The sequence below is a fragment of the Akebia trifoliata genome, chromosome 3 (genome assembly GCF_017979445.1).
Source record: "Akebia trifoliata isolate Shusen 1 chromosome 3, ASM1797944v1, whole genome shotgun sequence".
NCBI lineage: Eukaryota > Viridiplantae > Streptophyta > Magnoliopsida > Ranunculales > Lardizabalaceae > Akebia > Akebia trifoliata.
Window position 1 is genome coordinate 50784568 of NC_141377.1, and position 15056 is coordinate 50799623.

The following is a 15056-nucleotide window of genomic DNA, read 5'->3' on the forward strand; positions in this document are numbered from 1 at the left end:
TACCACCCCAAAACTAAGGATGCCTTTAGAAAGGGGTCTTGCTGGAGGGACCTCAAGATTAGACCTCACATCATAGATCTTGACGTAAAAGTAGATAAGAACCATAGATACTTTTTCAAGGAAACATCTATGGTTCCCATGCAATTTCACTTCAAGGTGTGCGACGTGAGGTCCAGCCTTGAGGTCACTTCAACTTTATTCTTTAGAAAGGCATCCTTATCGTAGGGTTTATTATGTAATTTCCCTTACCTAAAAGGTGTCACACTTGCATTTTAAAGTCAGGGTTAAAAGGGCACTAAACAATGAGTCGTGTTAGAATGACCTCAAGATTGGACCTCATATCATTCGTCTTGACACGTGAAAGTGAATAGGAATCTTAAATGTTTTTTCACTCGTATCTCGAGAAAATCATCTATGGTTCACATATGCACTTTTCATGTCCTAGTGTGAGGTCTAATCTAATAATGTTGAAGTGACCTCAAGATTGGACCTCACATCGTACACCCTGACATGAAAGTGTATACATGAACTGTAAATACTTTCCCTTGAAATACAAGTGAAAAATCATCTATGATTCCTATCCACTTTCATAACAAGATGTGCGTTATGAGATCCAATCTTGAGGTCACTCCAGCATGACTCAATATGATTTGATGTCCCTATCCGGATCCGAGTAGAGATCCATCCCTATAGATAGGGATCTGAGTCTTATACAGATCCATCCCTATATATGCCTAAATCTGAATGATATATAGCTTCCAAAATTATATTTCTTATATTTAAAAAAAAAAAAAAAAGGAATATCAGTTTCTGCCACTTCACTACAATTATAAGATGAAATGGTTAATCGGAAAACAGAAAAACATAGAATTTAAAATAATAATAAAAATGTTAACGGTCCAGAATTACCTGACCCAAATGAAACCATTCGACTCCAATTAGGTCAGATGGGGTTCAAGGGAAAACAAAATGGTTTGGATACAGTTTTATCTAGTTGGATCCGATTTGGTTTTAGATCCAGATAAAATTAATCTGGATATGGGTCCGGCCCATTTTATGCCCTAGACGAAGTGGGTGTTCACGGGGATCCATTAAATCCGGACTAGGAAATGTTGAGGGTGAAGGTTGCACCAACAGTAGTAAGTAGTAGGGTCCAATACAAAGGGCGAAGAAACACGGCTCACAACCACGTTTTTCTAATGATGTGGTCCAAATGTCTTTGTACCGTCGGATTACTTTCCAATCGAACGGTGATAGAAACCTCACTTCAACGTTAGTCAAATACTAGATCATTACCCTAAAATCCCGACCCTCTTTCCCTCCTCTGCAACTCCACCTTCAAAACCCGAAATCAAAACCTCTAAAATTTCCAAAAAGCCTAATAAATCTAGGGTTTTCTCTGCAATTTGAGTTTTGGTGCTTTCTCCCTCTCTATGGTATGCTGGAACAGAACCCTAGAAAGTTCTCTCTTTGAAATTGGGCTGAAAAGGATCCGTTGGATTCGTCCCCCAGAATATTTTCAGGGTTAGTTTTCTTCTCTCATAATTTGAATTTGATGCATCATAATGCCTTAGATTTTCTGTTTTTTGATATTTTTGGAGCGTAAAATCTTTCGTAATTCATCAATCGAGTTTGAACTTTGAAACATTGAACTATGGAAAACGAGGGGATCGGATTGAATGCGGGATCGGAAGATGAAGAAGTTCTGGACATCGAACATCCCATCGATGAAGATGAAGACGATGAGATGTCCGATGGTTTAGGTGGTAGTAGGGATTTGTACGTCCCTGATGGTGATTTGAATCTTGAACCTTACGTTGGTATGGAATTCGAGTCCGAAGAGACAGCTAGGGCATTTTACAACTCGTATGCTCGTCGTGTTGGCTTCGGCACTCGTGTCAGAATGTCTTGTAGATCCAAGCGAGATGGTGCAGTTGTACATAGAAAATTTGTGTGTACAAAGGAAGGGTTTCGTGTCGAGAAAAAAAAGCGGCCGGGTAGTGAACCTCTTACTAAGATCAGAAGGCCTCGCCCCGAGACTAGAGTTGGATGTAAGGCAGTCTTGGCTGTGAGGAGACTAAATTCGGGGAAATGGGTTGTTACCGTATTCGTAAAAGAACATAACCATGAACTAGTCCCTCCTGATCAAGTACATTGTCTCCGGTCTCATAGGAATGTAACGGGTCGTGGGAGGGCCTTGATTGATACCTTACAGGGTGCGGGGATGGGCGCAAGCGGGATTATGTCTGCGTTGGCTAAAGAATATGGTGGAATTAACAATGTTGGGTTCACTGCAAAGGATATTAGAAATTACATGGGAAGTAATCGCCAAAAGACCCTTGGAGGAGACACGCATCTCCTTTTGGATTATTTGAAGCAAATGCATGCTGAGAATTCTGCGTTTTTCTATGCTGTTCAGGGTGATGAAGAGGATCAATCCATGAGCAATGTCTTTTGGGCTGACCCCAAGGCGAGGACGAATTACAATTACTTTGGAGACACGGTTACATTTGATGCAACTTATAGGATAAATCGTTATAGATTACCCTTCGCTGCCTTTACCGGGGTGAACCATCATGGGCAACCCGTGTTGTTTGGTTGTGCTTTCCTCATAAATGAATCCGAAGAATCTTTCGTTTGGCTATTTAGGACATGGGTTACTGCAATGTCGGGTCGCCCTCCAATCTCAATCACTACTGATCATGATCGGGTGATACGGTCTGCCATCACACAAGTACTCCCAAAGACCCGTCATCGTGTATGCAAATGGCACATATTTAAAGAAGCCCAAGAGAAGTTGGCACCAGTGTATATTTCTCATCCCAGTTTCGAAGCACAGTTTCACAAGTGTGTAAACCTGACTGAATCAATTGAGGAGTTCGAATCATGTTGGTCGTGTCTCATTGATCAATATGAACTCAGGGAGCATGGATGGCTTCAAGCAATATATGCTGCTCGAAGGCAGTGGGTCCCGGTATACCTCAGAGACACGTTCTTTGCTGAAATGTCTGTAACCCAACAGAGTGATAGTATGAACTCTTACTTTGATGGGTACGTGAATGCATCGACCACTCTACAGCTTTTTGTTAAGTTGTATGAGAAGGCTTTGGAGAGTCGGTACGAAAAAGAGTTGAAAGCAGATTATGAAACGGTGAGCACCAAACCATTACTGAAGACCCCATCACCAATGGAGAAACAAGCAGCAGAGCTTTATACAAGGAAATTATTTATGAAATTTCAAGAGGAGTTGGTTGAGACTCTTACTTTCATGGCAACCAAATTGGAGGATTTTGGGGAAATAACCACATATCGAGTAGCCAAATTTGGGGATGATCATAGAGCTTACATTGTTAAATTCAATGTTATAGAGATGAAAACAACATGTAGTTGCCATATGTTTGAGTTCTCGGGCCTGCTTTGTAGACATATATTAACGGTGTTTAGAGTGACAAATGTTCTTACTCTCCCATCTCAGTACATTTTGAAACGGTGGACAAGAAATGCCAAGAGCAGCGTTGTATTGGAAGAACGTCCCAGCGATTTGATGAATAGTTATCGAGAATCTCATACTGTCCGATACAATAGTTTACGGCACGAAGCTCTCAAGTATGTAGATAAAGGAGCAAAAAATATAGACATGTACAATGTGGCAATGGATGCTTTACAAGTTGCTGCAAAAAAAGTTGATCTTGCAGAAAAGAATGGTGGGAGACTTCCTACAGTCAATGGAAGTAGCCGAGAAGACAGTGAAGTTCTTCAATGGGGTTTGGGCCAACCTCAGTCTGTGGTCAGTTCTTCTCTTTTATTGCTGTTTTAAAATGATTGCTTCTACATTTCATTATTTAGATTATTGTTCAATATTTCTTACTGCTATTTTATTTTATCTGTTTTCTATTTTGTCAAATTCAATTTCTGGTTTTTTTTTTCTTTATTTTTTTCTGTTTTCTAAATCTTATCGAGAAATAGATTTTGTAGCAAATGCTAAGAATGTTTGTATCTGTTATATGGATGATTCATATATGGCTTGTGGGTTGCATTGATTTTCACAAACTTGCATAAATAATAAAATCCCTATATTCTAGGATGATTTTTGTGTTTTGATCTAAAACATGATTTCTTTTTCTCAGAAATGTGGCTATTATTTGGAATTTCAGCTTCAATGTTGTTTTTTATTAACAAATTGATCATGAATAGATTGCTTCTAATTTTAAAGCTTTTTGACAAGCATCATTGTCTTCTAGGAAATCATTGTTGTTAGGATAAATTCACGAGTTCTATCCATGTCTTTTACGGTAGTTTATTGAAAGAGAATTATCACATTTTAGAGGAATATAACCACTTGTGGTTAAAGGTTTTAGATAAGGAGAAGAGAATCCTTATTTTATTGATATTTATTTACTCAATTTGACCTGAATAGCTAGCTTGTTCTTATGGATTTGCTTGTTTGGTATGCTTCCTTTGCCTTTATTGACTAAAATCTTGGAATGAAATTTAATTATGTTCTCTTAGTGTGCAATTTATGGCGTTAAGTAACATTTCCAGGCTTAATTTTGTTAAAGAGTAGAACTAAAAGTCAATCACCAAAGTGCATTGTCAGACATGTGGGACAGTCGCATGTTTCTATTTTTTATATAAAAGAAACCTACCTTAGTAGTCAATGATCGCTAATTATTTTCTTAGCAGCTCATCCTATATTTTATTTATTTTTTTTTTTCTTTCTTACCATAATAGGAAGGAATTTAGGTTTTCAGGAAATGGTTGATTTAACCTCTTATCACGTGCTTTATCCCGTAGTTCACTTCATATGTTGTATTTCTCCTTGGATGTCAATCCATCAGAATATCTTCCAGCTTATTTAGAGGAAAGAATGCTCAAATGATTGATATAATATCTTATATCCATCCTAAAAATATTTTATGGTTCAGTATGCGTGTGTCTAGCTTGGATCATCGATCCATGATCCATGGTTTATGAGTTTTTCTCAAGAATTCTTTTGTTCAATTTCACATTCTCCATCCATTTCACAGATATATGGAATCAACATGCATATATAATTTTTTAATAAATCGAACTTTATTGAGATAGGATGAGGTGGCCTCAAGAATACAAAGACTACAATTTCTTATTACTCACAAGATCCCACCTAAACAAAACCAATCTTCGAAAAAAAACCCCCTAAACTCTTTATTTTGTTTACACCAATCAAGGTAAAGTCCAAACTCCTTATTTTGTTTACGCCAATAAAAGATAAAGTACATAATCGAGAAAAACTCTTCTTGAAGAGAAAGCTATTCTTCCCTTTCTTTCTTTCCATAAGTCCCAATAAATAGCAAAAGGCACTAAGTTCCAAAAAAACCTCTCTCTACCAGACAACTTTGTAGCCCTCTAGCTAGGAAGGAGTTGAATAATTGACCTAGGTGTGCACCAGGACATCTGGAACAGATAAGGAAAATGAGACCACACTAAGGTTGCACAAGCACAATGAATGAACAAGTGGGGAGCAAATGGTACACTGATTCCCCACTTGCCTTACACAAGGAACAAGAATTCACAACGCACATACCCCTATTCCTAAGTATATCCAAGGTTGAAAGTTTACCCAAGGACACAATCCACACAAGGAACGAGATTTTTGAAGGAATCAAAGGATGCCAAATTGCTTTGACTAGGACATCTCCCTCCCCTCCCCCCTCAAGATGCTGATAAAAAATGATTTCACAAAAAAATTATCATATTGGGTCCCTTTCCTAATCCTAGAATCTTCTGCCTGGGTGTCGCAATCATAGGAAGAAATAATGCTCATTAGGGAAGCAACTTCTTGAATCTCCCAATCGTTAAAGCCTCTCCTAAAACTAAAATCCCAAGACCTATCTCCACCTTTAGAAACTAGGAAGGAAGAACCAAGATTTTTTTTTTCTTATTTGATAAAGCAAACAAATGTTGGGAAGGCTTATTTCAATGGAATCTTATATCCTCCCAAAAAAGGAATGCGATTATCATTGCCCACTTTGAATCAGATGTGTTTTTTGAAATCAGAGATTATATTACACACCCCTCTCCCAATCCCACAACCTTAAGGCAAACTAGTCTGACAACTATCCCAACCGATTGGGTCTTCCTCTCCATAAAAGTGATTGATGGAATGGTGAGATAGGAAGAGGTTTTCTAGAGTATTGTCCTGATGCATGTAGTCATGTATTCCTTACATAAATTCTTTAAAAGGTATAATTTGGTTCAGATTTTCACATTTCATAAATCCAAACTTTATCAATTATATCTGTCATGTTATTTCTTCCAGGTCTAATTTCCTTGGCATAAAATTCATAATTTATGATACCCATCTCCCATACACTAGTACCATGCCACCCCTCCTCCCAAACCCCCAGGCCTATAAGAAATTTTTTACTCGAAATATCCGTAAAAGTCCCAACTAGAAGCTACAACATCACTCAAGTCGCATACCAAGTTATATTGTGAGTAAAAGGGAGGGGAAAAAAGAATATAGGGCTAGGATGAAAAAAGAAAAAAATGGTGTTTCTCAGTAGTAATGTAGGACATGTTGTGGGGGGCTATTGTATTCTGTTTTTGTAAAACTTGCAACTATGATGCAACATAAACAACCTGCCACATGTTAGAGGGAAAGAGAATATTTCCACACCAACTTTTTGTCATTACACACCATTTAAATGAATTTAAGAGAGCCTATTCTATTTTCGTAGTCATACACTCCCTTCTAATTTCTTTTCCAAAATTTCCCCCACCTTCCTTGCAGTTCTACACAATTTTGTTAAGTCCTTTAATTTTTTTTGGATGATAATCATTATGCTATAAAATAACTTTCAAGGATGATTTAGACATACCCCTTTGTATTTTGGTGAATATTTGAGATACCCCATGTTCTCTAATTGATGATAAGACCCCTTAAGCTTGGCCTTTTCTTATGGACTAATGTAAAATGACTTAAATGCCCGTACCCTCAACCTCTAGCCTAAAACCTTTGATATTTGTGCCCAAAATATGTCATGTTCAAGCTCTTCAACCTCTATGGTAAATTATTTAATCTATTTAACCTCATCTCCGATACATAGTTTTCAACCTCACCTTAATTGTAGAAAACCCTTTTTATTATTTTATCAAAAACTCAGTTGGCATTATCTTCTACTTCTCTAAAGATCCTATTTTTTTTTCTTAAGGCTTGAAGGTTAAAGTCCCCGTTTTCTGGTTTAATGAATATCTCTAAAAACCATGCCGAATCTTCACAACCACTTGCCAAGAGAGCTTAATTCATCGGCCTTAGCTTCCTAATTCTAAGACCAATTTTCTTCTTTGTCCGACAAACAATCTTCCAATTGACCAAGTAAAATTTCTCATTGCCCTTGCAATCATTCTAAAGGAAGTCCGTAATCAATTTCTCAAATAGAGCTTCCATCTTCTTAGGAATTGAAAATAGAGAGAGGAAATAGACTGGGATGCTTGATAGAGAGGGTCGACTTACCACCTTTGGACATGTATCTTGCGTTCGACCCACCCAAGTTTTTTCTCACATTGTACAACCAAATCACAAATGTTGTAGCTTTATAAGCTGGCCTATACTTGACAAACAAAAAAATCTGCCCAAGCATCTTTATCAAGGGTTGGCCCAATCGCAAAAATCTTACATTTTCTCAAATCAATTGGCAAGCCAGGCACTGCTTCAAAGCAACCCAAAAGCCCCCTCAATAGGCAAAATTGATCGGTCACCGCATCTAGGAAGATGAGGGCGTCATCGGCAAATTGCAATTGCGAAACCATCAACCCTAAAGAATCGCCCTCAAACACTTGTAAAGCCCCTAAATGCACTGCTCTAGAAATCATCCTACCCAAGGTTTCCACCACAATGTTGAAGAGGAAAGGAGAAAGAGGGTCTCCCTATCTTAACCCACTTGAGCTTTCTAAAAAACTAGTCAGACACTCATTTACCAATTTAGAAAAGGAAGTCGTGGTCACACATTTTCCTATTCATCCAATCTATTTGTCCAAAGCCCATACAACTCATTAACTACCATAGGAAGTTCCAATTAACATGATCATAGGCTTTCTTAATGTCTATTTTACTAGTAAACTCTTCAAAGTAGATGTTTGATAAAACTCCACAATGGATTCCCTGATCTTGGTCTTGTCTTCTACCAGCTCTCCACCTACATTGATTTTAGAAATAAAGTCGTGCCTCCTATTAGAGTTTGCCACTTGGTGAAAAAATTGTGTTGTTTGTCCCCTTCTTTAATCATCTTATCCTAGATTTTTGCTTCTAGTTGATTTCCTCCATTAAGGAGATCTTCTAGAACTTTGTTCTCAGGTTAACTATAGCAACTCTATCCTTCGAATAAACCTTACCCACTTCCTCTTCCTCCATGTCGATCCTTTGAATCCCATTCAAAATTGACTCCTTTTCTATCTCAATCCGCTTTGTTCCACAATGTCAAATTTGTTTTTAGGGCTTTTATATTTGTTTTTAGGGATTTTAGTTTTTCCTTAAACCTAACTCCTCGCCTACTAGAGACTTCATAGGAATTCCACTACAAAACCACCAACTCCAAAAAACCTTCACGCTTCCAACCACATATTTTCAAAAACGAAATGGAGATTGACTATTCAAGGCTAAACCAACCTCTAGTAGAATTCAAGAGTGGTCGAAAATTGGATTTGGATACAAGAAATATGTCAATTCAAGACATAATTGGAATTTATTGGTTGTTGACCAGGTAAAGCACTTATCTACCAGAGGGAGAATCCAACAAATCGTTTCTATTCACAAACTCAACAAATGCTTTCATACCCTTGGGTGACCAAACCCCCACATTTTTCTAGGACAAGAATCTAATGGCATTAATATCGCCACCAACACACCACGGTCTCCCCTAATAAGAAGCCACATCATCTAGCGCTTCCCAAAAATGCTCTCTCTCCTTATGCAAATTAGGCCCATAGACACCTGAGAAAATTCAAGATGAATATTTTCTAACACAACTGTATAGCACTGACAGGAAAAAGGCCCCTATTAGATGATCTTCAACTGACACCCAATTTGCATTCCATGAGATCAATATTCCCCCTGGAGACGAATTGTCGAAAGGGCTATCCATCTAGTTGAACTTAGACCCCAAATCTCAATGATAAGATTTTCCCTTAAAAGGGCTCAACTTTATCTCTTGTAAGCCCCAACCAAATGGGGATTGTGAGAAGAATCAGATCTTTTACTGCAACCCGTTTTGAGCGCTCACTCGAACTCCTTACATTCCATGAGAGAATTTTAACTATCACAGGTATTGTCACATCCCTTTCCTTTTCTTCTACTTCCACCCGATTGCAAAAGGAACATACTCGTATCTTTTTCTAGCTCTTCCACTTCCTTAATCTTGGCCTAAGCTTTTTCTTTTTGATTGAACTCTCTCCATCCTTTTTGTAAGAGTTCAAGATGCCGTCTCCTTCCCTATCACTATGTTGGAAATCAGTTTCTCCTCTAATAAACAAGTCCTGAAATATAGTTTCCTTTCCAATTTGATTTGTGTCCAAAATGTGGATCAATCCTTCTGTTTCCTTACTCCTATTAAGCACCCTAACTTTCACTTCCTTTCCTCAAAATCTTTACAGTATCATCTTTGTTTTTCGTCGATATGACCATTAACACTCTTCTTGTAAGCATACAATTCAACAACCAGCAAGACATTTCTTCAAGTAAACAGTTTTTCTTTTGTTTGCAAGGACTAAGTCGTCTTCTTGATTTTTGAAGTCTTCAGGCTTCCCTAATTCCCGCGAATTCAATTTGAGAGAAATATTAGGACAGCCTTCACCACATTGCATACTAGAAACACTCTTCCTGATTTCTAATTGTGACCATCTCGGGCTTAGAAGTAGAATTCACTTACAAGAGTACGCCGAGAAAGACTCTCATTAAAAGCTTACAAAAAAAAAACATTCAGAAAATTTTCCTTGTGAGCCCTTGCACATCACTTAATCCAACGACATAAGGGCTTGAAATCAACCCTAAATTCCTACAGCTACTAATATTGCTTTTAGAAGGTCTTTTACCATGGCTGAGTATGACTTGGGATAAGCCTTCAAAGATCGAACTACCTTGTTTTGAACTTGATCACCCTTATTTCCTCCCCTTGAATCTGCAGTGATACTGTACCCACTATTTCTATTGCCATCATCTTCCATCACTTGCTCTTTGATTTCTAACGAGGAAAACTCCTGGCCAAGATTTTGACCCACCCATTTCTTCCAAACAAGCTTCGAATGAGAGTTTAAAGAGTAATGGTCAAGTTCAGCCTACTGGGCTCCCTCTGAGGTCAGCTCTACATCATTATCTAGACGAAATTGGGGCCAATCCAAAACGTAATCATATCCAAATCCACATAACTCTAGTTTGATTGCTTATTGGGTTCATGTTTTTCCTTAGCCTTTTTTTTTTTTTTTTTGCAGTTTTTGCTAGACCTATTGTAATGAAATCTTTCACAATCCTTGAGATATGATCCTTGCTTGGGAATAAAGAAAACCTAGGCACTCTAGGTAAAGACCTACTGACCCTTTTTCCTTACAAGACTCGAGAAAAACCTTGAAATATCTACTTTTTCTTTCCCTCCCTCCAACTATTCTTCACCACCAAGGACCTCTAAAGAGTTCGCAAACTTGGACCCTATTGAATCCTCCACACCTAAAATAATCTCCATTGCACGATCCACCAATTTCCCTTCAACTTAATTCGAAGAAATTTCATCAACAACCTTTTTAGCGTAAACCTGCTTTCTATTCCCAAAGTATCGAAGCTTGAAGCCCATTTTGATTGTAGAAGATATGCCATATTTAGATTAGCTTGGTGCTCTGATTTTTTCTTTAGCTTTTTAGAACTACTTTTCAAGGCATGGATTGATTTTGTTAGGTCCTTCACCTCAAACCCCAACATAACTCTGTTCTTTTTCGGCAAAGACTCTGATTGATTCCAATTGCTATGGCCCAAGCTTCCTTATCCACCTGTGATTGGTGACACTTCTGATTGGGGATTCAAAGGATTCTCCACAACTACTTTTGATTTGAGCCAAAACCCAATCCTACCACCTTTGTAGAGATCAGGTAAGTATGAAGACCATAATGAATCTCTTCGGAATTGACAACGCTAGGAAGCCCACTTGGACCGTTGCTGCTATAAATCTTTTCCTTCATCTAAGAAAATCATGAATATGAATAATCCCCCCTAAAGGCTTGCTTATAATTGTGAAGTCAATTTTGTTCCAGCAATGAAAGGGAATCCCAAAGATATCAATCCAGGCATAGCCTCTCTCCCACATAATCGACAATCTCATAGACCTGGCCCACTATTGAGAGAAGGTGACCCTCTTCTGACCCATCCCGATAGATTTTACAAATTGAAACCACTCAAGGTCTACTTGGTTTATGGGCATAAGAATCTATTGATCTTCCCCCATTGGAATAAGGTCATAACTTGCTTTGGTACCTTCAAAAATTTCTTCCTGAACAGAAATCCTTTTAACAAGACTTGTAGCTTCTTTGCAAATTACTATTTTAGTCTAATCCCCAAAACCCCTATATGGTATTGACATGGCCGATGGCTCAGATTTAGCCTGAGATTTAAAGTTAGCACCAGGCTTCGATCCAAGGAATACTAAAGGCTAGGCCACTGAGGATCTACTTTAGCCAGTTTGAAGACCTTGTCACCCTCAAAGGTATCTATCACATGGGACTTTGGATGTGTCCTCTTTCTTGAATTTGACTGATGGTGAGGCATCATGGGACTTTGGCTTCAGGAGAAGTTTTAATGACTAGGAGAGTTAGGAGGTGGCTTCCCTCATTGGCCTCTTGTATCCTTCGCACCCAGGTAAAAGATTGCTTGACTTGGATGGGCAATTGAAATGCTATCTTTTCAGTAAGTTTTTGTTCTCTTCTTGTGCGAGAGGTTGGCCACCATTTCCCTGCTTCGAAAATTTGGGTCCCCTTCATTCCCACCAGAGTTTCTATTTTTATCTGGGTGGTGGCCCTAAATAAGCTCTTAACTCTTGACCACCTTAAATCTAGAGGCTTGTTGGTGATGGATTTTTGTTTCTCGTGTAGAGCTAGTAAGGAGTTAGTCAATCACCTTCGCTTACCTTGCCCATTTGCGTGGTCAGTGTGGTCTCATTTGTTGCCCTTGTTCCATCTATCATGGTTTCATATTCTCTCGATCACCTTGTTGTTCTCTAATTAGAGGACCAACATCTTCTCTGAGGGAGAGATAGGATTCTCTGGAAGATGGCTTCATTTGCTATTTGTTGGGGTCTCTAGAAGGAAAGGAATGGGAGAAATTTTTAGGGCAAGGAGAAGTCGCTCAATGTGGTTGTTATTACTATTGTTGGCTTCTTATTTCTATGGTGTAAGCAGTTTAGAGATTTTAGAGACCTTTTCTTCGAGGACTTTCTCTTTAGGTGGGATCTAATTTCTATAGGGAAAGGATTGTCGTGCTTGTGTGTATCATTCTTGTTGAGGACATCTTGTCTTATCAATAAAAGTTTATATTTATCCCAAAAAAAAAAGGTACTATCACACCATTTATGGCTATGGAGATATTAGCCCAACTGGAGAAATTGATCCCATCAGGGAAGATCAAGGGGTTTGCACGATTCTTTGATGAGAGACTGGAAGTTTTCAAAATAAAAAAATAAAAAAAATCCTATCATCAAGATGGATCACCCTTACACGATCAACGAACTCATACTAAGGCATGGACTTGTCGCAAGCAAATTCGGAAATGAAAAAAGGCTACTGAAAGCCCTTGGTATTTGTCTAGAATTCCTCTCTTTCTGCGATTCTAATGTGGCCATTATCCGGATAATATTCTAAGAATGGCTCTTTCAGGACTTGCGATTATTGCATCTTGGAGAGCCACCAAGCTTCATTGATTGAAAAGTCCATGGAGCCTGCCCAAACAGTACTCTTCTCCACAATCATCATCATCAGCTTACTTGAGACCCACTTCCTTTTAATCTCAAACAATTGCCTCCCTATTGGGATGGAACATGGCAGAATTTTTTTTTTTATAAGTATAATATATTGAAGAAAGGAGGAAGAACAAAGTACAAGGAGGCCGAGGAGGCCTCATAAAGAGCAGCGAAGCAAAAGAAAAATTAAAACATCTATGATTACATAAAGAATTCCATTTAAAAATAAAGTCATCAAAAGTAACCCCGCAAACTTTATGTACTGTTTTGACTAAAGCTATAAAATGCCCAAGATCTCCAAGAAACCGTCATGAGAGCTTCTCATCTTACTATTGAACACTTTGTTATTTCTCTCATTCCACACCCCCCAAGCAATAACCGAGAGAAGCATAGCCCATAGGAGTCTTTTTCTGGAGTAGAAAGCATTACTGACCCACTCTTCTAACAATGATGAGAACTTACGAGGAAAGACCCTATTAATACGGAATAGACCAAGGAAAGTTGACCAAATATTATGAGAAAATGAGTAATGAATTAAAATATGATCAACAGATTCCCCATCCCTCAAACAAAAGGAACAACAATTGGGAGTGATCCAACCCCGAGCAATCAAATTATCCATCGTGAAAATCCTCCCAAGGGAAGCCAACCAAACAAAAAAAGAGATTTTAGAGAGGACTGATTTGGACCAAATGATGGATCCCAGTGACAGAACATGGTGGAATTCTCTGATCCATTTTCACTAGTACACTCAACTAACAAGCAAGACGAGAGTTGAACCACAAGCCACTACACCCTGATTCTGACTCTGGCCATCTGAAGAAACCTAAGGTCCTGGAACAGGATTCTGGTCAGCCATAACTCGTTTTAACATAGCGACTCCAATCTGGAATAATGATTTCCTGACAGTTATGTACTTCATAGATGCCTACACTTTCGCTCACAATCATGGGATCTTTGATAAACTTGAGTGATCTTTTGCTATAATTCAGTATTTGGTAATACTCCTCACATTTGGATTTCTATTTGTTGAAACCGACCTTTCATTTTGTATCTTGTTATGGCTGATTGATTTTATATTGGATGATGGGTACTTAACTGATGCATCTGATGAACTATTTGGGTTGTTTTTCATAGGTTGACTAAACAGTTGGCATACACCTTTTGTTTTTTGGTGTGTAGGATGGTGAGAAGAAGAAATTTCATGAATTAACTCAGGAGTTGGAGCATGCAAATCAGAAGTGTGAAATGTATAGAGCAAACCTGCTGAGAGTTTTGAAAGATATAGAGGAACAGAAACTACAACTATCTGTTAAAGTTCAAAATGCAAAGCTCGACATGGAAGATGAGCTTTGAAGTCACAAGATTGTCCATCTTCTTTTAGAATTAGGATGGTTTAGATAAAGTTATTCACTATTTAGATGACTAAACTCTAATTTGAAGTAATAGTTTCATTGTTTAGTCTTTCCCAAGATGAATGGATGGTATCTCTGATCATCAGTCTTGGGGAGGGGACCATAATCATAGTATGTACATTATATAAATTTATGCATGGGCAGATGGTATATTGAACTGTGAATTACCGTGCGTGGAGTTCGTGTAAGGTTCCAACCATCTGATCTGGAGTCTGGCCTGGAGGATTCACCATTGGGTTTGATCTTTGTAAAAGCTCATGATAAACTGCATGTTTACACCCCATGAATTAGGTTGGATGTACTCTTGTTTGGATCCATTTAATGTTTGTCTGCCTCAATCTGCCTTGTCTATCATTGATGATCACTGAGCACGGTCGGAGGGGGCAGTTTTTTTTTTTTTTTTTTGTTTATTTTGTTGACTTTGTTATGATATTTTTAGCAGCTTTTGGTTCACGGTTTGGAGTTAGGAAAAATATTTGTGCGTTCCTAAAGAAATGCTGTGTTGCTGTATCAATAGTCAAAACAAAAACATGATCAGATGGCTCAAGGATGTTGAACACAACATTTTAAGGGAAGAAAAAAAAAGTTGTAAGAGAGTTATTTTTCAAAGTTTTTGGTCAGGTAAAAAAATATTTTTTTTTTCCTTTAATTTTTTTAAATATGATTTAGT

General features: G+C 38.1%; 1 protein-coding gene across 1 annotated transcript; it reads left to right on the forward strand.

The window, feature by feature from the left end:
* Positions 1-1292: 1292 nt before the first annotated feature.
* Positions 1293-14701, forward strand: LOC147407760 (protein FAR1-RELATED SEQUENCE 5-like). Its single transcript, XM_086436503.1, has 2 exons — positions 1293-3787; positions 14154-14701. The coding sequence occupies exons 1-2, from the start codon at positions 1655-1657 to the stop codon at positions 14325-14327; spliced, it is 2307 nt and encodes a 768-aa protein (XP_086292629.1). The 5' UTR covers positions 1293-1654; the 3' UTR covers positions 14328-14701.
* Positions 14702-15056: the final 355 nt, after the last annotated feature.

Excerpts from the sequence above, each read along its gene's own strand:
- LOC147407760 (XM_086436503.1), top strand. The coding sequence starts at position 1,655 with ATGGAAAACGAGGGGATCGGATTGAATGCGGGATCGGAAGATGAAGAA. Across the intron at positions 3,788-14,153 it reads TGGGCCAACCTCAGTCTGTG|GATGGTGAGAAGAAGAAATT; the intron begins GTCAGTTCTTCT and ends TTTGGTGTGTAG.